The following is a 25247-nucleotide window of genomic DNA, read 5'->3' on the forward strand; positions in this document are numbered from 1 at the left end:
CGTTACTAGTTTATATTTCATTGTTCGAGATACTAGCTACAAAAATTCGCCTTATTTCGTTTAATTGCACGAAATGTTAAATCAACGTTATATTTCGTGAAACGTAAAATCACTTCGCGAGTAGCATACAGCCATATGCTGCGAGTAATTTAAGTAATTTTCGACGTGTTAAATAATTCTAGGTAACACGTAACTTTAATATAAAGTAAAATAAATACGAGAACGATGGAACGTAAATTTGGCTGTAAGTTCGTTAATGTTGCGATCGAAAGGAAGTATATATTTATTCGATGAAATCACTAGTTCGTGGTAGCACTGTGAAATAATACGCATTGATGACGTACATCGTTAAATTTAAATTTAAATTAAACGCATTATTAAGTTGACACGTCTGACAATGAAATATAAATATTAAATAAGATATCTGTGAATAGTGTGTAAATAGTGTGTAAATACCTTTTTGGAACGACAGTATGAAGTCCAATAGCTGTTGAATCTTGAAAACCTGGACATTCGGAGCTAACCCCTCAACACATGTTAGGAGAAATTGAACACACAAGCACTGATAAAACTACGGGTAAGAATTTTGTTACAGAGCAATTATTTTTACGAGAGACTAAATTGCAAAGACGATTTGATGAAAATTGAAATACTCGGCACGTAGGGTATCATACGGCTTTTACGTTTCACCTAAACGTTCAATAACGTTGAAACAAAAGACGCACCTATAACGACACATCCATACATAACCATTACGCGATACGAGTGATTAGCATACGTAGCTCGTAATAGTAGATACACACGTAATACTTAATAACGTAACAAAGTTATTCTAACAAATTGATTTATTTAAAAAGTGTATAAAAGTCGTGAATATAAAATTTCGTTAAATGCACCAGAAAAAAAAAATTATCAAATTGAACATCATACCAAAAATGTAATAATATAAGTACGCATAAAAATATGAATCTTTTATAGCGTTAATACATTTCATTTTCGTCATCTCACATTTATAAAATCATTAAGAAAATATGACAATTAATTATATAATACAAAACCATTTTCGCGATTATAATTCGCACGCTTCTCTAAATACACGACAGGCATAGAAAATACTAGTCCTGCTGTTTCAAATATAAAGTACTCTACGTAAGTAGCTAATGTGCGCTAAATTGATCCTATTAGAAATGTTACAGATTTATTGCACCTTCTCTTTTTTTTTCGGGTTCTAAGTTGCGGCATGCATTGCTCTAAAGTCTAAAAAACTTGTTAATAATGTATCGAAATTGTAATACATCTTTATAAAATGTATATAATATTAAAAATGCGTCGAGGAACTTAATACTGCCAAATGCGTGTTAATAAATTTTATATGACAGTGAAATAGAATGAATGAAAATCTAAATTCCCGTAGTCAATGTTATATGGGTACAATTAAATGCGCGTTTATAAATGTTAGATAAATGCCCAATAGTGATATGTAGTATAAAACGACGGAATAGATTACTTATCCTTAAAGAAAATAGATTTTGTGAGATTGCTTAATGATTATTACTGTAAGTATGGCAATGATATTATGATTGTTTAGAGTTTGCAGTGGATTTTACTAAAATAATATCGATTAGATTTAAAATGGAATGTCCCTAAAAATAAATATACTACACGTTATTTTACTACATCGTGTATGAAAATGAAAGTAATGAAAAGTCTAGAGATGGATAATGTGACTGTTTCGTTGATTTCATCTTTAAACGACGAAAATAGTCGGTTCAATTTTTAAGTAATTACGCATTAAAAACTAACATGTATTACAAAGTGAATAAAGCTTAAGAAATATTAATTCTAATAAATAATTAATTTTGGCATAAAAGGGTTACTTATCGGAGTATTATCAGTCATCTAGTTTCCTATAAATATCGAAAAACCTCAATTAAATTATTATTTATAGTTTGACGTATTCAACGTTTAAGTACAAAAGTGTTGACTGGTCGATTGGCCGTCCTTCTACTATTTTCCAACATATCTATACTATTTACTCTACTGCTGATTTTCGTGCAAATGCTGTCAGAGACAACATCTCGTTGGGATCGGTCGACAAACGTGAAAATTCTATTTCTTCGCTAATACTATTTTCTGTAAAATATTAAACAAAGATTAGATCAAAAGTCTGAATGTATATAGGAAAAATAAAAAATTAATATTTACCAGATGGTTCGATAGGCCATTGTTTATGCGAAGGTGCATACAGGCACAATAATGCTATGATATAAATATTCCACATTCCGTACACGCCAGTGAAGAATGCCGATGTCATTTCTAAGTGTAATTCTTCATCCCATTTCCACTGACCTTCCGCAACCTATATCGCGTGCATATTTAAATTAATGCACGAAATAATATTCTGTTATTCGACGCTATGTAGACAATTGAATTTTGCAAATATAATTGCGATATAAATACCTGGCCGAGAATAAATCCAAGAATAGTTAAAGACGCGCATAACAATGTAGTTATCATCAAAAATTTAAATCGATATATCACGCCTTCGTAATGTAAACGCCGTGCCGAACTCATGCTAGGTAATGCAGCCCTTTTAGCGCTAATATTCATGAATACTTTCCAAATCATGTAAGTCAAGAATATTAAATATACACCAGCAGAAAGACCAGCCAAAATTATGAATGACAACTGTTTCATTCAAGTTAAGGAATCTATGACAGTATTTCGCGATAAAAAAAAAGAATTTCTTTAATCTTAAAAGGATACGGCAAACTTAGTGCCAAGATCTGTAACCCAAATCGAATAAAACGGATTTCTCAATTGTACTCCGCGCTCGCACATGTCAAACATAAATAACGATAAGCAACCAATCCCTACTGCAGACAAATGACGCCAATAACATTTTAAGGAGTTTCTTTGTTCACCTTCCTAAATAGTAACGAGAATGTTATGGGAATGATAAGTCTGTAATATTTAACCACAGCACAGCTAACTCACCTGTATCTATTTGAATAAGAGATGACGTGTAAGAAAAATATATGCCATTAGTATATTAAATTCGATCAATTTTATAGAACCAAATTGCTGTTTTCACACCTATGCTATATTCTTACCATAAGATGTTCTCCGACAAACACGAGCCAGAAAGACAAAAGAATTGCATAGAACACTCCTTGCCGAATATCGCCCAATAAAAGCATAAATGGCATATCATAGGCAAGCGTTAAATACTCCAAAGGCACTGAAAAGTACAAAATTACAATTAAACATGGACATCTTAGCGCGCGTAAAATAAATCGAAACTACGCAACATACTGTTTAAAAACGTTAGAGCTGAACCCAATGCTAAAAGCAAATATTCCAATAGAGCTGGTGATCTCGAAAGCATGTGTACTCGCCTCCAGTACCAAGCAAGGACACATATGACAATTGGGAAATAAATGGTTTTCAAACTCACCCAGACCTTTGTAAATCCGCCATTTTGATTGATAGCCTTAGTCGTAAAAAATATAATATTAATTTAATACTTTTCGATAGTACCACTGTATACTTACAGTGAGCCATAAATCAGTTATATGTCCTAAACCCTGATTAATGTTTCTATCCGTGTCAGCGGGAAGACGAATATTTAGAAGATAATAATCATGAAATAAAGATCCCAATTCAAACAGTGGTACTACGCTGCAGTTGTAATTGTATTGTTCCATTGCCTGTAAAATTCAAGTGCAAATTATAAAGGATGCACATTTGGTCATACTAATTTGTTCTATGCTGTAAGGAAAAGTCTAGTGCCTTTTTCCCTTTCAAGTTTACTTCCTCACAGATTACTTAAGAGTCTATGATCAGCAGTGACTTTCCCTTGAAGCATGCAACAGACATCTATAGTATCTAAAATTATTATATATTTTATATGTACATCGTCGATACTGCAATCCAGAATTCTTTCTACTACAGAGGAAGCATATGGTTTCCAATCATTGTCTGGATCACCTTTGTTCCTGTAAGCAAGCCTCGAATCCAATGTTATCTTAGTTCTGGGAGCTGTTAAAAATTACACATAATACACATGAGTAATTCTGAATTACAAAAAATGTATAATCCAAAGACAAAAATATATCAGATAAATTACCAATTTCTATCTGACTATGGTAAACAATATCAACTTGCAAAACACCGATTAAATTTTGCTGCCATCTAGAATAATCAAGTTGCATACTGTTTCGAGGACAAGGCATCTGAAACAAATAAAAAGCATTTAAATTTACGACTATCTCGTGTATTTTTTAATACACTGAGCTTTGGAAGGAACATACTTGAAACGTATAAACAACTTGATATGCTTGATGATGGCTGTCCAAATTAGATCGGTACATGTCAACAGCAGTACAAGATCCTTTTCCCCTTGAATAAAACCATTTTCTTTCCCCAAGTTCGGAGCCATTCACGCGAATATCTTTGCAAGGTGTACCAAGTATATTTTGGCTACTGGCAGGTGTTGGAGCTGATCGCAAAAAAATATATAAACTGTTAATGCCGGAAAAAAATACGTACGCTAACGAATTCTGGTAAATAAAATGATTACTGAATAAAATCATCAATTTAGTAAAGCTTCACTTTTATTCTAAACAGAATTCTTGACATTCCTTCACTTACCAATGAGCCCGCCTATTAGAAAACAAACTATTTGCGCGATAATCAGTAGTATTACAAGTACCGATAGCTTCCTGCCGCTTAAATTTTCTATAATAGTCCCTTGCATTTTTTTTTTTTTAATAGAGTCACCCACTGCAATTGTTTACAACACTATCTGTTCAAAATACGAAGCGACCGAAAAAGACGCATACACGGACGCGTTTGTCCGAAGAGTATGTGAAGAGCAGTTTAAGGTGCTTTTCTCGTAGCTTCAGTTTTCAAAATGGAAGCTGCGTCATAAGAATGTTTACAGAAATTCTTATGAAATTCACTGGGAAGATTCTACGAGCCAGCATCCAATGTTGCCAACGACAGTTCGCAGATTAACGTTACATGGGAATATTTCCGCGATAAAAGCTCTCGTTTATAACATTTTGAATACGCCGGCAGCTTTTCAATATTGTCGAACGTAATAAACCACAGATTCATGCCGTGATAGGAGAAAATCACCACGCATGGCAACCCCCTTTTTTCTTCTCAAAAGCATGGAGTAACAGAGATGCCAGATTCAGCACCCGGTGCTCTACTCACACATACCAGATCACGCGTACGTGAGCTCGTAGAGTTTCGGAAAGTCGACAAAGACAAACTGACACATGCCCTCTTTCTCGATTATTCCGAAGCTGCCCGAAGTAATTTCGGACCACCTCGTGGGAGTCGAGAGAAAAAGGCTCACATTTGCCTTCTCGCTCTTAACAACTGAAATCCGACCTCCCGTCTACGGCATACGATTCGGAATCTCGACTGCCCAGGTATTTTTACTTGCCTTTTCTAGAGTTCATTACTGAACTCTGCAAATTACTCCTGGTTTCTATTTGCCTCTGATGACCTCTGATGACCAGTGCTGACAAAAGTACAAAACTCCCGACAACTTTTGACACCATACAGCGACTGTTACTGACTGCTCCTGATTACTGCTTGCCTCTGCTGGACTCTGCTGACCATCGCTTATATTTCTGACAACCTATAACGATTACTACTGACTTCTGCTAACCTCTGTTGGTCTTTGCTGATCTCTGTCAGCGTGTGCTTGTCTCCGCTGAACTTTCCTGGCCTCTGCCGAACGCTACTGACCACTGCAGGTATTTCTGATAATGTATAACGATTAATACTTACTACTGCATGCCCTTACAAGTCTCTGCTTGCCTTTGCAGGTTTCTGCTTGCCTGTGCATGCCTTTGCTGGCCTCTGCTGAACACTGCTGACCACCCCTGAGGCTTCTGACATCGTATAACAATTACTACATGCTACTGTTCGCCCCTGCTGATCTCTGCTTGCCACTGCATGCCTCTGCTCGTCTCTGCTGACCGCTGTTGACCAACTCTGATGCTTCCGATAACATATAACGCTTACTACTTGCTACTATTCGCCCCTGGTGATCTCTGCTTGCCACTGCTGGCCTCTGCTGACCACCGCTTATATTTCTGGCAACGTACAACGATTACTACGACTCCTGCCTTCCTCTGTTAACCTCTGCCAGCGTCCCCTGGCCTAAGCTGGCCTCTGCTGACCGCTGCTGACCACTGCTGACCACCGTTTATGTTTCTGGCAACGTACAACGATTACTACTGGCTACTGCCACCCTCTGCTGACCTCTGCCAACATCTCCCGACGTCAGCTGACCATCGCTGATCATCGCTGACCATCGCTGACCATCGCTGATTACTGCTGACCGTTGCTGACAACTTGTGACATGATGTAATATAATATAATATGTTTATATGTATTAAAGTTTTGTATAATGTAAATCTATGACAATAAATGATATAATTTTAAAGTATTCTATGTGTTCTCATCATTTTTTACCGTCCTTTTCCTCTCCAAATCATTCTCTTACCTATAAGATGCGTACCACCTTCTTCGCAAGTTCACCAGCATTTTAGAAATGTCCCGGGAACTTTGGAAATCCGAATTTGACCTTGACCTTGGCCTAGTTTCGAAAGTGGGTCAAGGCCATTCGAATCTTAGAAAAATTCCGGGCAGTTTGAGAATCCGGATTTGGCCTTGACCCAATTTCGAAAGTAGGTCAAGGCCATCGAATTTTAGAAAAATTCCGGGCGCTTTGGGAATCAGGATTTGGCCTTGACCCAGTTTCGAAAATGGGTCAAGGTCACCGGCATTTCAGAAAACGCTCCGGGCACTTTGGAATTCCAGTTTTAAGTAGAGAAACGGTTTCTTATAACTAAGGGAATAATGGGGAAAGGAAAAGAAAGGTAAAAGTGACGAGAACACATAGAATTCTTTGCAATTATATTATTTATTGCCATAGATTTACATTATACAAAGCTTTAATACATATACATCATGTCAGGAGTTGTCAACAAAGGTCAGCAGTGGTCAACAGGGGCCAGTAGAGGTGTGCAGAGGCAAGCAGAGACCAGCATAAATTATACGTTGCCAGAAATATAAGCAGTGGTCAGCAGAGGCCAGCAGTGGCAAGCAGAGATCAGCAGGGGCAAATAGTAGCAAGTAGTAAGCGTTATATGTTATCGGAAGCATCAGAGGTGGTCAGCAGCGGTCAGCAGAGACGAGCAGAGGCATGCAGTGGCAAGCAGAGATCAGCAGGGGCGAACAGTAGCATGTAGTAATTGGTATACGATGTCAGAAGCATCAGGGGTGGTCAGCAGTGTTCAGCGGAGGCCAGCAAAGGCATGCACAGGCAAGCAGAAACCTGTAAAGGCAAGCAGAGACTTGTAGGGGCATGCAGTAGTAAGTATTAATCGTTATGCATTATCAGAAATACCTGCAGTGGTCAGTAGCGTTCGGCAGAGGCCAGGAAAGTTCAGCAGAGACAAGCACACGCTGACAAGCACAGTAGCCAGTCGTAATCGTTATACGTTGTCAGAAGTAACAAGAGTGGTCAGCAGCGGTTAGCAGAGACCAGCGGAGGCTGGCAGACGTCAGTAGTAATCGTTATACGTTGTCAAAAATTCCAGAAGTGGTCAGCAGCGGTCAGCAGAGGCTGGGAGAGACTAACAGTAGCCAGTCGTAATCGTTATACGTTGTCAGAAATTCCAGGAATGATCAGCAGCGGTCAGCTGAGGCCAGTTGAGACCTGTTGACGAAAGGTCGGATATTAGTTGTTAAGAGCGTGAAGGGAAGTGTGAGCCTTTCTCTCTCGACTCCCACGAGACGGTCCGAACTTACTTCGGGCAACTTCGGAGAATCGAGAAAGAGGGCATGCGTCATTTTGCCTTTGTCGGATTTCCGAAACTCCACGAGCTCACGTACGCGTGATCTGACATAGTGTGAGAGAGCACCTTCGGTGCCTTTCTGGCATCTCTGATCGTGATCGTGATGGAGAAGGAAGTTGGTGATTTCCCCTTACGAGGCATAAATTCGTGTTATCATACGTATATCGATTTTTTTCATTAAAAAAAGAAAAAAATATCGATAATAAAACTGATCGATCGATAGAATAACAATAGACGATTTGAATAATTGAGAAAGATATTGATTCGTAAATTCAGCCAGAGATGCGTTACGTTTCGTATCCTGCATCTCCAATCACTGTTAGAAAATGCTGTGTGACGTAGGGATGAATGCGAATGGAAACGGGAAGCGTGATCTTCCTCAAATAGTTTTACACCGACAGTTTATCAGTACTGAAGTGAGTAAATGCTTTGTCAACTAAGTGTGAAAACCTGGCAAGAATAAATAACGATAACCGTCGTGAAGTTCAGGCTGTTTCTAACTTTCTTGACAAAAGCATATACTACAGACTACTGTTTAATGCCCGAGTGTCACAATCTGTTTATCAAAGTGCACGATACGTTGAACAACGTCGCATATCCTTTACCGAACAATAATCGTTGAAATGAATAATCACGATATGGTACATACAGTATTTGTCATCTTTGATACTTTTACATTGTGAAGGGTTAACATTTAATTAGTGACACTTGCGTGTTTTTGTATTTTTATATTCAGGAAACGTCTACATCTGCAGACTTAGACTTTGTTTACGACGATGCGGACACACATGCCAATGAAATTGCTGAATTATACAGCTATACAGAGCAATATGAGTTACACGATAACCTTACAGTGAGTATACGCGTTTGTACCGTGGTTAACACAGAACTGATAAAATATGTCTGTTGTCAGGCTTTCGAAGAACAAATGGAATGGTATAAATTACGACCTTGGTGGCAAAATTTGACGGAAGCACAACAGAAATCAGTAATTCACAAACTGTTAGACCAATTAGAGGTTTCTAATAAACGACTGAGAATGAAAGCAGCGTTGTGTATATTGTATTTAGCGCAAGGTTGCTGGGCTGAAGTACAGTCTGATAAAGAGCAACAAGAGTGGACTAGAACAAATGTAATGTTATTGTATGAAGCTGGAGTTTTTTCAGCATTTGTTGAACTTCTTAATATTGAAATTGAGTGAGTTGCTGTCTCTATACTAGAAAAATTAATTCAGATCTGAAAGTTTTGTGACACTTTGCGTGAATGTTAACGAATGTTTCTTAATGGCATTTTTTTTTTAATTTCTAGGAACAGTACAAAGGCTGCCTCTGCAATGAGGAAAATTGCTGTTAGTCTCGACGATTCTATCGATTTAAGGGTAATTTTATCTGTTTTATACATTATAACAGAGGTGATGAGGGAAGAGATGAAGAATTTAGAACACAGTATTTTTAAGAATAATGTTGAATGTTTTAAAGAAGATCTAATAAATCCGTACGGCGAAGAGTTGCTGATAGTTAAACTCCTCGGTATGGTCACGTGTTTTTGTAGCGGATCAGTGCCGCACTTTCCTATGAAAAAAGTTCTTTTGCTACTGTGGAAATTGGTCTTGCTATCCCTTGGAGGCATTGACACGCTAAGGCAACTGAAAAAACAATATCGCGAAGAAGCTGGTCTTGATACACTACAGGAAGATACAATAGAAGTTGCTAAAACCATGAGAGCTAGCTCTCCTCCTATTCATGCAGCAGATTTACTCGAAAATCAAAATCAGAAAAAGAATAATAGATACCGCCGAGTATGTTCTATCATATGTAATTCCAGTTAACGTAAAATCTGGTTATTACCAAAAGTATAATTTCATTGTTCGTTTTAGCAATATCTGTTGAAACAAAGCTCATTGGATGAGCCAAATTCCGTGCTCTTGGGTATGGAATTCGATGCCGCAGATATAGTAAACAGTGGTACAAATAATGAAGCGGAAGGTGAAATGAATGTATTTATGGATCAATCTCGCTGGAAGGAAACTTGTTACGAAGATCAAAATAATCAAACACAAATGAGGCCTAGTACCCCACAGCTTACTAAAGGAAAATGTACTATCTTTATTATTACATTTATGTTCCCATTACTGTGCATTTCACATTGTTCTCAGATTGTTCCCAGAGAAAACTGAAACCAGCATCCGGTCAGACCTAATCCTTTATTTATTTATCCTTTGGTGATTATCCTAATCCTCACGTGGCGGCAACAAATGTAGCATACTTTTACAGGCTTACCATGGACACCAAAGGTGAGACAAAAGGATGTGGACAGCTTCCTCGATGTATTGAGACTAAAATTTGTTGGGTACAAATTACAAGGAGATAGGGAAAGTTTAGCAGGATTGCCACAACCAATACACGAAGGCGTTAATACACTTAAACGAGTAAGTTTGATATTCATATGACTTTTACCTAATCATACGACTTGTACCTAGAGTGATATATTTTATCATTACGCATGCAGCATATGTACACATCGTTAGCCGAAGTCCAAATACAAAAAGAGGAAGAAATAGCTAGAAACCCTATGAGTACTCCGGAACCACCAATTCGCCAAACACCTACGGAAATTTTGTACCAAGCTATATTACCAAATCTTCCACAATACATGATTGCTTTATTAAAAATTTTACTCGCAGCCGCGCCCATTACGAAAGCTTCGACAGACAATACTAACATAGTGGCTGATGTTCTGCCGGGACAAATGCCGTAAGTTTACAAATTTCGAGAAATTATACGTACTTTCTATATTCCATTTCATATTAAAACATATAAAATATCTTTATTATTTCTTTTTCACTACTTCCAGCATGACGGTTTTACAATCTATGAAACTTAGTATCGACGTAAACAGACATAAAGAAATTATCGCTAAAGCAGTCTCTGCAATTCTGCTACTATTGCTGAAACATTTCAAGCTGAATCACGTGTATCAGTTCGAATTCATGTCGCAACACTTAGTATTTGCTAACTGCATACCATTGGTTTTGAAATTTTTAAATCAGAATATTATAGCTTACATTGAAGCCAAGCATGTGTAAGTGTTTGTCTAGAGTTATAATTTTTTAAAAAATTTCTACGAACAGAATAGGTCCAACTTTTCCCGCTTACAGTATTCCTATTTTGGACTTTCCTATGTGTGTTATTGGTGATCAACCAGAGTTGACCATAGAAAATCTTGAGATTGGGGACAGTCAAGCGTATTCTTGGAGAAATGTTTTTACTTGTATTAATTTATTACGTATTCTTAACAAACTGACCAAATGGAAGCATAGTAGAATTATGGTAAATAACATGTTCATTAAAATTTCTAGTTTATTTACCAACAGATTTTAATTTCGTTTCTTTTCATAGATGCTGGTCGTCTTTAAGTCAGCGCCTATATTAAAGCGTACACTGAAAGTTAGACACGCGATGATGCAATTATACGTTCTAAAATTACTAAAAATGCAAACCAAATACTTAGGACGACAGTGGCGAAAAACTAATATGAAAACAATCAGTGTAATTTATACGAAAGTCAGACATCGCTTGAACGATGATTGGGCGTATGGGAATGGTACGCTACAACACGTTCAGAACTATTATACATAATAGGATTATATTTGTAAGTAAAACATGCAAATGATCTGATTTAATTATCTTTAGATATTGAAGCACGACCATGGGATTTCCAAGTGGAAGAATGCGAATTGCGTACATGCGTTGATCAGTTTAACAATCGCCGGTACTCAAATGCTACCGAAGACAAAGATATGGAGCCCGTTGACACGTCTGTCGTATCAGTACTCGGAGTAAACGTTAAATTAAGTGACGAATTTAAGCAACATTATGAATTATGGTTGCAGCAAGAAGTATTTCAGAGAAGTATTAATTGGGACGAATTGTTAGATCCTGCATCGTGCGAAATTTAAACTTTTAATAAGTGTAATATATATTAAAATCGTATTTTCAACAACTTATAGACCTCGATCAAATTTTTTTGATGTTTTTACATACTATTGTGAAGTGATTAAAAAAACAAAGAAAAAGAAACATTGTCATATCGATACATCAAAAACTGTATTTGCATTTGATTTGTATACACCGAACTGTGAATGGTCCTAATCTAGCAGACGTTTAATGAAAAGACGCGAAGAAAAAACGACTGTTTGCATGATTACGTGTAATTTTTTTTTTTTATCTTTGTTTGCGTGTATTTAATTTGCGGAATGTGTATTGTAGCAATATTTTACTATTATATAGTTATAAGTGGATATATAACCACCTCTTTACGTATTTATGAAGGACTAGGATAAATTTATTCGAATATATCATTCATACTGTTCGCACTTTATCGGCTAAGTTTCTGTAAATTAATTTTTAATAATGTAACAAGTAATCTGCGAATCGCGTACCAATTTCAACTTCTCGTATTTTGAATAATTTTTATATATACTCAATTTTTCCATTATGACAGCGGTAATATACATATATACGACGATTAACTCTACAGTGGTATTTACAAACATATGAATGTGTATCGTATTATTATAATTTAAATTGCATTTTTTTAAAAAAAATTTAGTAATTTTGTACATTGAATATTCTGTATGTTTACGTTTAGCTAATTTCTTCGTATGAAAGAGCTGAATAACAGTTACATGAAAACACATCGATATTTTACTTCAGTGACATTATTCCGTTCGATGGTTGAATATGTAAAGTGTAGATTATGCGATTTATAGACTGAATAATTCAACTTTCTCTCATTTATTTATTGTGTAATAATTATATGATTAAACAATTTCAGCGCAACGTACTTTATAATTTATGAATATTTCGTCTACTGTACAGAATATTTCACGCGATTGGCGTAATGTTTAAATCTCCAGAACTAAATAAAATTATGGTCTACGTGCAACTTGTGATTTTTAAATTGTTCTCAAAATTTTCAAACTGTATTTCTCGTATAAAAATGTATAAAAGATTTCGTAACGATTACTATAAGTTATGTTACCTGAGCCCTATCCTAGGGTTCCGGTCGTGGCGTATGGACTATCTAGAAAGAGTCAGGAAAAAGGAAAGAAAGCGGTGCGTTTCGTTTCGAAGGAGCCATCAGTCAAGGTCTCATCATGAACTTGAATGATCAATTGAAATCTGAACGCTGGTTCTCACACGATACATACTCGTTTTGATCCTAAGTCCAGATACGGTGTACCCCGTTCCCCATGAACCTTTGCATAAAATAATTTTAACACAGAACACAGTTGGCAACACTACGAACAAGATCCTAAAAACAATGTTTCCCGGGACATTACAACACAAATTTACAAAATGGAACGATCATATTTTATTTATAGATACTTCTAAGATGTATATGTATATGTTACAGTCCTTAGTTTGTGTCATTTGAACGTAATTACATTATCTGTATACTTTTGCCAGCAAAACGTGCTTCACACTTACAAGGTGTTTTAGCTCAATAAATATATAAATTATTTATACCATGTGTTCCAAGCAAAGAGGCATCTTCATAGACTTCTATGAAAACAGCTTGCAATACCTTATTTGGATCATATAGTATATGTATATAAAATTTCAAGTAAGTACCGTGTATATATCGATATAAAAATACGGAATGTTATGATCACAGATAATGAATCGTAGTACAGATTTTTGCGACTTGTATACCATGTGCACATCATTCGACATTATGTATATCAAAGGAACTCCATAAGCTATGGTTTTACCCACTTATAGGAGCCGTAATAAACAAAATTATTTAACTTTGCCATTTCATCGGCCTCTTTAGGACCACGAGATCCGTATCTAAAATTGCAATAATACATTAGAAATAAATTTCTACTCGTTGTACCGTGTATATATTATCGCGACTTACTTGTACAAAATCGGTTGAATTTGTTCGCCCTCTATTTGATGGAGCAAAGGCGTGAAGATTCTCCATGCTTCCGAAAGTTCATCGCTACGCACGAAGTGCATTTGCGACCCACAAAATACATCCAAAATTAATCGTTCGTACGCGTCGGGAAGTTTTAGACCCTACAGCAAACAATCAACCGTAGTAACAAAGTTCTCGGTTACTCTATGCGACGTTTTAGCTATAGTGGTCGACCCTTTTCAAGCGAATCAAAAATTATAGTTTGGCGACTGTTAATTTTTGTACATTGTAATCAACGTTAAGTGACATCGCTCTTCACGCACATAGCTTTTATACTAATTTGGTTATATTCAGTAGCAACAAGTTTTCATGTAACATCAAACTTTTAGCGATGAATAAAATACTGTAACGAATGGCTTTAAAAGCTTGATTTTTTTTAAATGAAAAATATGTTTATACCTTGTATCTACTGCCATACGTGAGGTCCAACTCAGTTTCCTCCATATCAAACGTAATACCGGGCGACTTGGTCATCATTTTAATATACAGTGCCTCACCGGGTTGCACTCTTATCACCAATTCATTCCTCTTCACTTTTCCATCGAATATATCACCAGGCACATCCTGATACTGCACTCGTACTTCCGCCTTCCGCTCGTTTAAAGCTAATCAACGATGAAAATATATTTACTAATATTTTAAATCCTCTTCATTAACTTCACTAAACCCTCGATGTACGATTTAATTTCAAATAATTTGTCAAGCCCATACTATTTAATTTTGTTTAAATTTGTTCGTACAAGGAATGACCACGAAAAAGAATAGAATTGTTTTACGAATACTTCGTAAATGTAAATATGTGTTGATTTTAATATATATAAGACTTAACGACGAGTGAGTAGCCTTATGATTGTGAAACTTGACATCAAGAACTTATAACGAGTCAGACTCGCCATTGTACAGCAAGGGGTTAACGAATTTGGAACAGTATAATATCAATCTATGTATCCTATAAGACATAAGCGTGACCATTCACCTTTTCCGCACCTAAGGATGAATGGAACACCGTCCCAACGTTCGTTATTAATTTTCAAAACAGCAAGAGCATACGTGGGAGTATTGGAGCCTGAGGGTACAGTAGGATCGTCCAAATAACTCAAACGTGCCTCAGGATCTTTCGAGTCTGGATCTCCAACGTATTGACCTAACACAACATTCTCGAGGTCCAAAGGTTGTATGCACTTCAAAACCTTCACCTTCTCGTTCCTGATGTCGTCCGGATGGCAAGACGCGGGTTTCTCCATCGCAACCAAGGACAAGATTTGCAACAAGTGGTTTTGCATCACGTCCCTTATGATCCCGAACTCGTCGAAGTAGCCGCCTCTACCCTGGGTACCAAATGGTTCCTTGAACGTGATCTGCACGGACGCCACGTTGTCCCTGTTCCACGTAGGGCTAAATATTCTATTACCGAATCTAAGGGTCATTAGATTTTGAACCATTTCCTTCCCCAGATAGTGATCGATACGGTAAATCTGTTCCTCTTTGAATAACAATGCCAGATGATCCGACAGACGCTGCGACGTGATAGCGTCTCTGCCAAAAGGTTTTTCTATGATCACCCTGGTCCAACCTCTGCAAACAAAAATGGACATCTCGTTAACGTTGACACGAATTTTGTCATCGATTTTCTTTTTTAGAGTGTTTACAGAGTGTTAAAAAAATATAATCGTCGCAAAGTTCAGGGGCAAATCTACAGATTTGGATCGGTCGCCATTTGTTAAAGAACGATTAATTTAATTAACGACGGTAGAGAATGGCTAACGATTGCTTTAATCATTGGTCGTAGCGGGGGACGTGTGATTAATTTAATCGTCAATCGCTCGCGATTTACGATTATCCATTTTAATCATAACCGTAAATTATTATTTTAATTAAAACTTGTCCCACGCTGATGTGTATGTTATCGTGAATATAGGAAATCGAGCGATTAAACGCGGTGTTCGATGAATATTATTCTAGATGAAAGAAATTAATCGAAAACGTGCAATAATATTTTAAATAACTTAACGGATCTTGTCATAAATTACTATCTCTGTACAGATTAGTATTTATAAATATACTCGCAATATCATCGAGTACTTTTTTATAAATTCTACTATCTTATTTTTCTCGTTATAAACAATCGGTATCGGGTTGGATCGATCGTGGTGGAATAACAACTTGGCCAAAACGCGTTTAACGTGCCTCTGTATCGCTGTTACTTACTTCTCGCCCATGCAAACGTTTCTAATGTGCACAGTGACATTTTCGAACACGCTCGGCGGCAAGGCCAAGTAAAACAATCGGTGAGCGTTCGGGTAGCCTTGCTCATATTTCTTTAGCTCGTTATTCAGCATCGTGAACGATGATTCCGAGTCGTACGATCCGGCGATATAGTGATTCAGCTTCCAGAATTCTTCGTACTTTCGCTCCTCTCCCGGCTTCACCTTCATGTACGAATGACATTTTTCCCGTAGTTGTGCCACGGTCATGTTGGTACGCGCGTAACCAACGAAATTCGTAGTCTTTGGCAAGAGGTTGTCCCTGAACAGCCACCATAGCGTCGGGTAGATCTTTTTCCTAGCCAAGTCGCCCTACGAACCACGAAAATATAAATTTACATACGATTTTTGATGTTCAAGGTCACTTAAAGGTCAACATATTATGGGTTGTTGAATTTGTCTTATTCTCGACTACGATTGTGCAGTAATAGAAATGTGAAAAATAGAAAATAAAAACTGACCTTGAAATTTTGAAAATCATGACATAGAAAACCTTTTTTGAAAATTGAATTTATTCTGGACTACGATTGTGCAGTAATAGAAATGTGAAAAATAGAAAATAAAAATTGACCTTGAAATTTTGAAAATTATGACATAGAAAACCTTTTTTGAAAATTGAATTTATCTTATTCTGGACTATGATTGTACAATAATAGAAATGTGAAAAATAGAAAATAAAAACTGACCTTGAAATTTTGAAAATTATGACATAGAAAACCTTTTTTGAAAATTGAATTTATCTTATTCTGGACTACGATTGTGCAGTAATAGAAATGTGAAAAATAGAAAATAAAAATTGACCTTGAAATTTTGAAAATTATGACATAGAAAACCTTCTTTGAAAATTGAATTTATCTTATTCTGGACTATGATTGTGCAGTAATAGAAATGTGAAAAATAGAAAATAAAAATTGACCTTGAAATTTTGAAAATTATGACATAGAAAACCTTTTTTGAAAATTGAATTTATCTTATTCTGGACTACGATTGTGCAGTAATAGAAATGTGAAAAATAGAAAATAAAAATTGACCTTGAAATTTTGAAAATTTTGTTTGAAAATTGAATTTTTTAAAGCAAACGATACTTTTTGTTATTGTCAAAATAAAAATTGCGGAGGTTTGAGATAGATTTTGCGCAGGTAGAAAATGGAGAACGTTATCTAACGCGTAAACCTTCGCACGTGAATTCGATGTTACGCACAATCTAGCACGCGATATTCATTGTCACGCTTTTTATGCACGTGCACACGGCTAAGTGTAAGGTTACAGATTCACGGGTACGTGTGAACCAATCGTTTCGTCGCTAACAATAGCAGTCACCGTCGGTCATTGTTCAGTAATTTCTGAATAAATCTTCATCCGAATATTTTCCTCGATACAATTGCGTTATTCGAATAATGCATCTAAATGAGTGTTATCGAAAAGAAGTGCAAGAAACCGATAACGGTACTTTCTGTGTGTTACTTAATAATTCTATTAGGACGATTTTTATTAATATTTACGGAGGCTCCAAGTGTAACAAACACGTGTGGATACAATCCGTCGAAGTGAGTCCCTTCGAGGTGATCCATCTCGTTCGATTTCAAGCACTGCCTGATGAAGTTCAGGCTTTCTTCCGTGGATGCTTCTATGGAACAAAAGAAAATCCGTGTTACGTTCGTCGAACTCGTTCAAAAACTTTCTGTGAGATAACTTTTGATTCTGAGACAGTCTTTTAATTTTAAACGAATCTATACTCAGAATATATTAACTCGAAATTATGTTAAACGTGTTAAGAGCGTGTAATTTGCAGATTTGTGGTATCTGTGTCACTATTGCCAACAGAAAGGAAGAGTGAAACGAAAAAACGAAAGCGGAAGCAATGGTGTAACCGAATGGAGTGGCGGGAATAACCCCTGAGTGACCTTGAGTGACATTTTTATTTGCAAATCCCTTGTATGAGGGCTTTTTTCCGTCATTTTTAGCGTTAAGTAGACATCGAATGAAATTAAACATTTTTTAAAGAAAGACAAACGTTTTTATTTTGTTGACTAAATGGAAAGATTAATGGCGGGCACCGGTGACCGCCACGACGCTCAAATAGAATACCTAGAAGAAAGATTAACGATCCAGAGAGTAAAGATCCTTTTCAAGGCTATGTTCTCTAATTTTGAAGCTAACGAAACGAATCCTAAGTGAATTGTGACACAAAAAAGCTATTGAAAATTTCTATCGCACGATGGTTGTAAAAATGAGAGTCATCGCGCGCAACAAAATTGAAGAGGAATGGTTAATTCACTTTTTTTCAATGTTTCCTCGGATAATCTTGCAAGCTGTATGAATAATATCGTATAAACATCTCTTGGAAGTGTTTGAACTTACGAATTATTCAAACTTAAACGAACGCTATCGGTTACGTAACGTATTATGAATTTACAAAAGTAAAAAATATTTATTCCTCTCTCTACAATCATTTTTAGCGTCTACAATGAACATAATTGCAGCAAGATTATAGAACTGGTTGATATACAAATAATTATATCCTGTGTGAATTTACGAAGACGATAAAAAATATAGATCATCCTCAGAACCTACGAATATAATAATATTCACGATATTAAATATGGAAATGAGCATCATATTTTTTCTTTGAACAAATATCCATAATACAATAGGAAGATTGATCGGTAAATATGGAATGGAAGATCCTACAATTAAATTTATTAAACGCACGTTAGTCGAATATTTACAATTGCAAAAAGTTTTTTCGAAATCTATATAAATGTCGATAATACACGATGATCCATACTCGAATTAACTTTTTCCACGAAGATTACAATCTTACGTAACGTTAAAGAACTGGCCACATCATGGTAATGACACTTTTTCTACAGCACTCTATAAATATACAAAGTCATACAGGCAAGTTAACGCGAAAACCGCTGACACGAATTCATTCCAGGAAACCATGTGCACGAACGTCGAATAGAAATCATGTACCTATTAATATATAAATATTAAATACACAGGGCACAGACAATGCACAATTCCTTAACTGTTACGAACCCACAATCACTTTGGACTGAACAAAACCATGGAAACGATCTAAGAAGAACTCGCGTCGAACAGTTTTTATATACGCTATCGTGCGGGTAGATCTCTAAATCTGATTTGAAAATAGTATCAAGCGGGCTTTGACGCACGTTTGAAAAAAACACTGACGATAACGGGCGAACGATGGTCGGAATATTTATCGTAAGTAAGCACCATACAACTTACTCGACATGATAACAAAAAAGTCCACTGTGTGAAAATGTTATCGGAGAGAAAAATCTCGGAAACGTTAGCTTCGCCGAGAAACGTTGTTGCAACCAGAAGTTAAAAAAAAAAAAAAAAAATGAAAACAGCACTCTGAGTCTCAACCTATCGCTTCAACAGTTCGACATCGACTGGTTCGAGGCAATCAGCGCGGTAAGTATTTCACATCTTCGGAAAGATGCACGGTTCCGAAGTACGAACACACCTGATCGTCCAGAGGATATTTGTAAATCGAGTTCTTTGACACAACAACGATCTATCTACCTCTGACTGGACACTTTGTAATTACATCTCGCTCGTACTGCTCCAGAGAATTTAAAATTACCTTCCTCATCAATATTTATACGTTTTTTCCACTATCTAGCCCTCCACGGCGACCGTGCGATATAGTTTTGATAAACTTTCGAACTTTTACTACGTCGTCGCGACTGGGAAAACTTTATTCGCGATTGACGAATAAGAAGCTTTTCGATTCATTCGTAAACCAAGATCTGTTTACGTTTCGTTCGTGAATTCATTAGTAAATCGAACGAGCGGAAATCGCGAGGAAAAACGTCTTACGAGTGAATTTAACATTTTTATTAGTAACACAAGTAACACGTATGTACAATTTTCTTGAACTAAAATTGACGAATGCAGACATTTATTTATTGAGCGAGATAAGCAGTATGTGCGAAGTAAATGGGTCAAGATGTACAGAAACAATAGAACGTTTAAATAATAGACGAGTGTCGTACGAGTTTATTTTTCTTAATTAACGTTCCAAGTGTTGTGTAATGCAGTCTTCATCTTGAAAAAGTGCAAACAATCAGTTATGACATATCATCGATCTGTGATGTAAAATTCTCAATACGTGTCTTATCTTGCCGCACTTTTTTCCTCCTTATCGCATTAAACAGTGAGCAATATTTGCACTTTTTAAGTTCTCTTCGATTTAAAGTATTATCAACGAGGTGGAACATCGACTCACAGTGCTTTGATCTTTTAATAAAATCAGAAATCAACGAAGAGAAATGGTTTAAGCCCTGGGAAAAATTTTAATGAGAGATTCTAGAGGTCAAAATAAGACGAAAATCAAGAATACTAATTTCTTGATGGAAGCTTCGTTAAAAAGTTATTAACGTTTAAAGTTCCGCCCGTACTGAATTTTTTTCTCGAAAGTGGGTAGGATTTCGGGGGTAGGTCTATTCACCAAAAATTATTGTAATTGACCCCCGCAACCGAAAATAATTTTTTCAGAACGATTTGAAATTTTTTAATTTTGTCGAAAAATTTCACACCTTCTCGAATTTTTTTCTCGAAAGTGGATAGGATTTCGGGGGTAGGTCTATTCACCAAAAATTATTGTAATTGACCCCCGCAACCGAAAATAATTTTTCCAGAACGATTTGAAATTTTTTAATTTCGTCTAAAAATTTCAGTACCTACTCGAATTTTTTTCTCGAAAATGGGTAGGATTTCAAAGGTATGTATAATGACCAAAAATGATTGTATTTTACCCCTGTAACTGAATATAATTTTTTTAATATGATTTGAAATTTTTTAATTTCGTCTAAAAATTTCAGTACCTACTCGAATTTTTTTCTCGAAAATGGATAGGATTTCGGGGGTATATATAATGACCAAAAATGATTGTATTTTACCCCTGTAACTGAATATAATTTTTTAATATGATTTGAAATTTTTTAATTTCGTCTAAAAATTTCAGTACCTACTCGAATTTTTTTCTCGAAAATGGGTAGGATTTCGGAGGTATGTGTATCTACCAAAAATGATTGTAATTGAGCCCCGCAACCGACAATAATTTTTCCAGAATGATTTGAAATTTTTTAATTTCGTCTAAAAATTTCAGTACCTACTCGAATTTTTTTCTCGAAAATGGGTAGGATTTCAGGGGTATGTGTATCCACCAAAAATGATTGTAATTGAGCCCTGCAACCAAAAATAATTTTTTCAGAGTAATTTGAAATTTTTTAATTTAATTTTTTAATAACTTTTTTACAAAGCCTCCATCAACAAATTAGTATTCTTGATTTTCGTCTTATTTTAGCCTCGAGAATCTCCCATTAAAATTTTTCCCATGGTTGGCCGAACACCCTGTATTTGGTCTATAAAATATTCGATTAATTCCAGGTCTACGTCTTACGAATCGTAAATGTGGAAAGAAAACATTTGCTGCTAATATTTGCATACGATTGTCGTAAAAAATTGTTTTGTTTCTAGTTTCTCACGGATTCAAACAGCCAACGTAAAAGCCACTGTCGTAATCAAATTTATTTACATGCATCCAATTTTTACAGAAGAGAAATAAATTGATGCTACTTCTTCCGTCCCTGACATTTAATTCGAGGTGATCCTCTGATTGTGTCAAAGAGTATGTTCACGTTACATCTTATGTAATCTGTACGTACACATGAACAAGCCTGTAAAGGTAGATGTGTTTGTATTCCCAATATTTTTGGATTCGTTTACATACGATATCAGAACCAGCAAATGTATTTTTGGAAATTTTATTCTATCGTGACCTTTCGTTTCACACAATATGATAAATAAAAAATAAATTTTGTTCGCTAATTCTCGACGAACGAAACACGAACAATAACACAAAAATACCTTTAATTTCTAATCTCGCGTACAGCGTATAAAAATATTTCGTCGTGAACTTTTAATCATCACCGTCACACCATATGTTAACATACTGCTAATTTATAAATTCGATAGTATCCCCGTTTCCAGCACAAGAACATGGCACAAACTGAATTGACACCGACAAGACACCTACTATTAGAATAGTCCTGCGATTATCTAATAACAATTTGTGTCTGTGAAAAGGCACACACGCACGCACGTAACGTTCTGATGGTCAAGGCTATGATGATGCGAAAACCAATGAGCAAGAAGCAAGTTAAAATTCGAAAAGTCAATATTTGCTCTATTATTCTTTCGATATCTACGATAGACATCGTATAAGCTGAATCAATACAACTTATCGCCACATTACGATAATTCAAACTGTGCTTAAAACGGTCAAATTGAGCCTTTACACCTATACGTTATATAGTGGAATAAATTATCATTTAAAAAGTGTACTCTAATAATATTTTGAGAAAGACCCAAAGATAAAACGTAAAAGTTAATAAAATTTCTTTGCTCGACATACCGTGTACGTACTCTTAATTGCTTGCTTAATCGATGTGTGCTTCCGTGTATATTTGCTTCACACGTATAAACGCATTTACGGTGGTGCGTTTCACCGATTCTCGATGGTATTGAGTTCACGTATACGAAACACGCATAGAATGGCCACGTGCGATGCTCGCGAGAGCCAATGACTTGACAAGTAACAAATGACTCACACCAATTGCACGCGAGTCGTCCAATGTGGTGATTGAGCGGAATCGAAAGATTCTAATCAGCTCGATTTCACTGACGATATTCCGTGTCTCTTGAGGAAAAGAACGCGAGAATTAACGTATTCCACTGACGACAATGTTCTTGCGTGTCGCCATCGCGTTTCTGACATTAATATTCATTTTTAAACGTTACGCATGTATTTACAATTAAGCTAACTCCGTCACGTCGAAAACGATTGTTTCAATGGATAAACAAACTGTATTTAAATCGCGAATAACATGTATTTTATTTACAATCTAAATGAATCGTAACACTTACGATAAATAAATATCATAAATATACTAATACTAATATCGGTCGTTGATCTGTGTGACGTAGCTTAGAAGTCAATATTCGATAGCATGAATGAACAAAAAGTATTAGTAAATATCGATATTTAATCAACGTAGAATACAATATGTTAGGTTATATTCTTCGGTTGTTTTAAATACTGGATACATATATTCAGTAGTTTAAACGTATTTCAATTACGAAATCACCGGAATGTGCCCCCTCTTGATGTTAATACATGACATACATGAATATGCATACAACCTCGAAACCGATTAGATGAACTATAAATTCAGGGTCTCAAAAAACGTAATGAAAAACGGAAACTAAATTTTTTCGTTTCGATTCTCTGATGTGTAATTTTAATTACAGTAAAGTATATGAACAATAATAATAAGAGATTGATCAAATCACGGTTTATTATCTTGCAATAACCTTTCTATAATCTACTGGTAACTAACGTAGACTGATACGAAGCAGCATTGAGTGGATAATAAAATATAACGGAGACGAATACTTTATTATAAATTTTTCATGCATCTTTTTAATATTTTTCGCAGACTTCCATCGAAATTCTGTGTCTAAGTTGTACTTAAAGAAAGCATATGCTTGACCTATGGCGCCATCTTAACCCTTTGCGGTCGATGAACAGCGTACGTAGTCGTGAATTTTTTTTCGGAAGTCGGAGACAAGCTCATGACATAATTGCTTTCATTGGATGAAGACATAAAATACTAGAATTTACGATTATTATTTTTAGAGATTCCGTGGGCTCTAGTAATTTAATGTCCCCACTGACAAATAGAGAAAATTACGTATCCATTTACACCGACTATATTTGGCACTTGTTCGGAAGTAAGAACAAATATGTGTACGAATTCTGAAATATTCGCTGTACGATCGTGAATACGCGTAGCCTGATAATGTTTTTGTCGAGCATTTATCAACAGCATCACGTGATACATCGAAGTCGCGTTATTCATCACGTGGTACTTTTGCATGATCGTGGATGCTATTACGCACATTTGTCGTTCTTTTCTATCCGAAGTTTTGGGGAGTTCGTACACAATGAGCGTGCAGTTATCGAACAATATTTGCGAAAGGAATTTTTATAAATTGACGATTATGTATGAGATCGACATATTCAACGATTAACGAAAAGTGAACGTACACGTACAGCAGGACGAATTTCATTGTTTCGTGCAGCCGTTTTCGATTAATAAAAGTAACAGTAGAGACCCACTTTTCGAACCGACCTGCAACTAAATAGCCCGTGGCATTGGGAATATTGTGCAAGTAAAAAAGCGTGAAAGTGTAGCATGCACAAGGAGTAAACTGTGTAATAGAAACGTGTAGATATTTGTTGGAATGATTATTTTGATAAATAAGTGAAAATCGAATGTATGTGTAAGACATTTGCTATTAAAGTACTACGAGATAAATAGGTCATTATGATCGTTAGTGTTATCTCTTATTTTTTATCAAATCAAAGAAAAGTCCATCGTACGATTTTATCGTACAAATACAGTATACAGAAGACTGATTATGATTATATTCGGTAAAAAAATTTTTGTCCCAAGAGTATCGGCATTTTAGAAGTTCATACGTGCATGCAAGGCTACTTTTGGCAGCTTCAAGTAGGAAACAATTACACGCAACAAACATGCAATACTTTGTTCAAGCTTATCCTTGTAATTTAGACTTTAACACAAAGTGGCCAAAGTGACTCATTCGTAATAAAACTTACTCGACATTTATTTCCATTATAACATGTAATACCACAAGTACGATTTATCATTTATATTATAATATGAATTATCGTAATTAAAACCTTGTTAGAAAGTACATAACGTATAAAGTTGTAACTATAATAAAAGATTAAAAAATATTAAACTTACTCCTGACTCTCTCCATCGTAGATATATGTACAACGATATGGAAGATAAAGGATTCAGTTAGTAACGTTATAGATAATCTTTGTACAAGTGATGTATCTTCCCAAATGATCCGTAGAATGTTTCAGGAAGTATGCCGTGTACCGTCGAAGTGTTAATATTGCGTAATATTTTCTTCCACAAAGTTGAGGTTAAGCATAAATAACCAACGTGACGACATACGCACAACACTGATC

The 25247-nt window shown here is 35.8% G+C and overlaps 3 protein-coding genes across 9 annotated transcripts; 1 reads left to right on the forward strand and 2 right to left on the reverse strand.

Annotated features, from left to right (window-relative positions):
- Positions 1–852: 852 nt before the first annotated feature.
- On the reverse strand, positions 853–5312 carry Wls (Wnt ligand secretion mediator). Its single transcript, XM_076764339.1, has 12 exons — positions 4654–5312; positions 4314–4501; positions 4130–4235; positions 3917–4041; positions 3555–3710; positions 3316–3493; positions 3114–3241; positions 2998–3003; positions 2767–2928; positions 2461–2688; positions 2206–2359; positions 853–2133 (listed from the first exon to the last, which is right to left on the reverse strand). Exons 1-12 carry the CDS (start codon positions 4757–4759, stop codon positions 2033–2035), a joined length of 1638 nt encoding a protein of 545 aa, XP_076620454.1. The 5' UTR covers positions 4760–5312; the 3' UTR covers positions 853–2032.
- Positions 5313–8183: 2871 nt separating this feature from the next.
- Strip (striatin interacting protein) lies at positions 8184–13074 on the forward strand. Of its 2 annotated transcripts, XM_076763972.1 has the most exons (11): positions 8184–8527; positions 8623–8739; positions 8800–9083; positions 9195–9684; positions 9763–9982; positions 10160–10314; positions 10395–10639; positions 10740–10967; positions 11044–11215; positions 11285–11489; positions 11579–13068. In XM_076763972.1, the coding sequence occupies exons 1-11, from the start codon at positions 8510–8512 to the stop codon at positions 11842–11844; spliced, it is 2400 nt and encodes a 799-aa protein (XP_076620087.1). In that variant the 5' UTR covers positions 8184–8509; the 3' UTR covers positions 11845–13068. The 2 variants fall into 2 exon arrangements, with proteins under 2 accessions (XP_076620087.1, XP_076620088.1); XM_076763973.1 differs by lacking the exon at positions 10740–10967 and having other exon boundaries at positions 11017–11215; positions 11579–13074.
- Positions 13075–13238: 164 nt separating this feature from the next.
- Zw (glucose-6-phosphate 1-dehydrogenase Zw) lies at positions 13239–25153 on the reverse strand. Of its 6 annotated transcripts, none has more exons than XM_076763976.1 (7): positions 25015–25153; positions 17638–17762; positions 16080–16447; positions 14848–15446; positions 14271–14476; positions 13812–13972; positions 13239–13741 (listed from the first exon to the last, which is right to left on the reverse strand). In XM_076763976.1, exons 1-7 carry the CDS (start codon positions 25028–25030, stop codon positions 13651–13653), a joined length of 1566 nt encoding a protein of 521 aa, XP_076620091.1. In that variant the 5' UTR covers positions 25031–25153; the 3' UTR covers positions 13239–13650. The 6 variants fall into 6 exon arrangements, with proteins under 6 accessions (XP_076620091.1, XP_076620094.1, XP_076620095.1 ...); XM_076763979.1 differs by lacking the exon at positions 25015–25153 and adding an exon at positions 22593–22702; XM_076763980.1 differs by lacking the exon at positions 25015–25153 and adding an exon at positions 22046–22167.
- Between the last annotated feature and the right edge of the window lie 94 nt (positions 25154–25247).

The sequence above is a fragment of the Colletes latitarsis genome, chromosome 4, assembly GCF_051014445.1.
Source record: "Colletes latitarsis isolate SP2378_abdomen chromosome 4, iyColLati1, whole genome shotgun sequence".
In the NCBI taxonomy this organism is placed as follows: domain Eukaryota; kingdom Metazoa; phylum Arthropoda; class Insecta; order Hymenoptera; family Colletidae; genus Colletes; species Colletes latitarsis.

Excerpts from the sequence above, each read along its gene's own strand:
- Wls (XM_076764339.1), bottom strand. The coding sequence starts at position 4,759 with ATGCAAGGGACTATTATAGAAAATTTAAGCGGCAGGAAGCTATCGGTA. Across the intron at positions 2,689-2,766 it reads ATCTTGGCACTAAGTTTGCC|TTGTCATTCATAATTTTGGC; the intron begins GTATCCTTTTAA and ends TGAATGAAACAG. Across the intron at positions 2,360-2,460 it reads TTGGATTTATTCTCGGCCAG|GTTGCGGAAGGTCAGTGGAA; the intron begins GTATTTATATCG and ends CACGCGATATAG.
- Strip (XM_076763972.1), top strand. Across the intron at positions 10,315-10,394 it reads GCGTTAATACACTTAAACGA|CATATGTACACATCGTTAGC; the intron begins GTAAGTTTGATA and ends TTACGCATGCAG. Across the intron at positions 10,968-11,043 it reads TACATTGAAGCCAAGCATGT|TATTCCTATTTTGGACTTTC; the intron begins GTAAGTGTTTGT and ends TCCCGCTTACAG.
- Zw (XM_076763975.1), bottom strand. The coding sequence starts at position 18,130 with ATGTTTAATTTCATTCGATGTCTACTTAACGCTAAAAATGACGGAAAA. Across the intron at positions 17,763-17,886 it reads CACGTTTAACATAATTTCGA|AAGCATCCACGGAAGAAAGC; the intron begins GTTAATATATTC and ends TTTGTTCCATAG. Across the intron at positions 16,448-17,637 it reads TTGTTACACTTGGAGCCTCC|GGCGACTTGGCTAGGAAAAA; the intron begins GTAAATATTAAT and ends CGTGGTTCGTAG.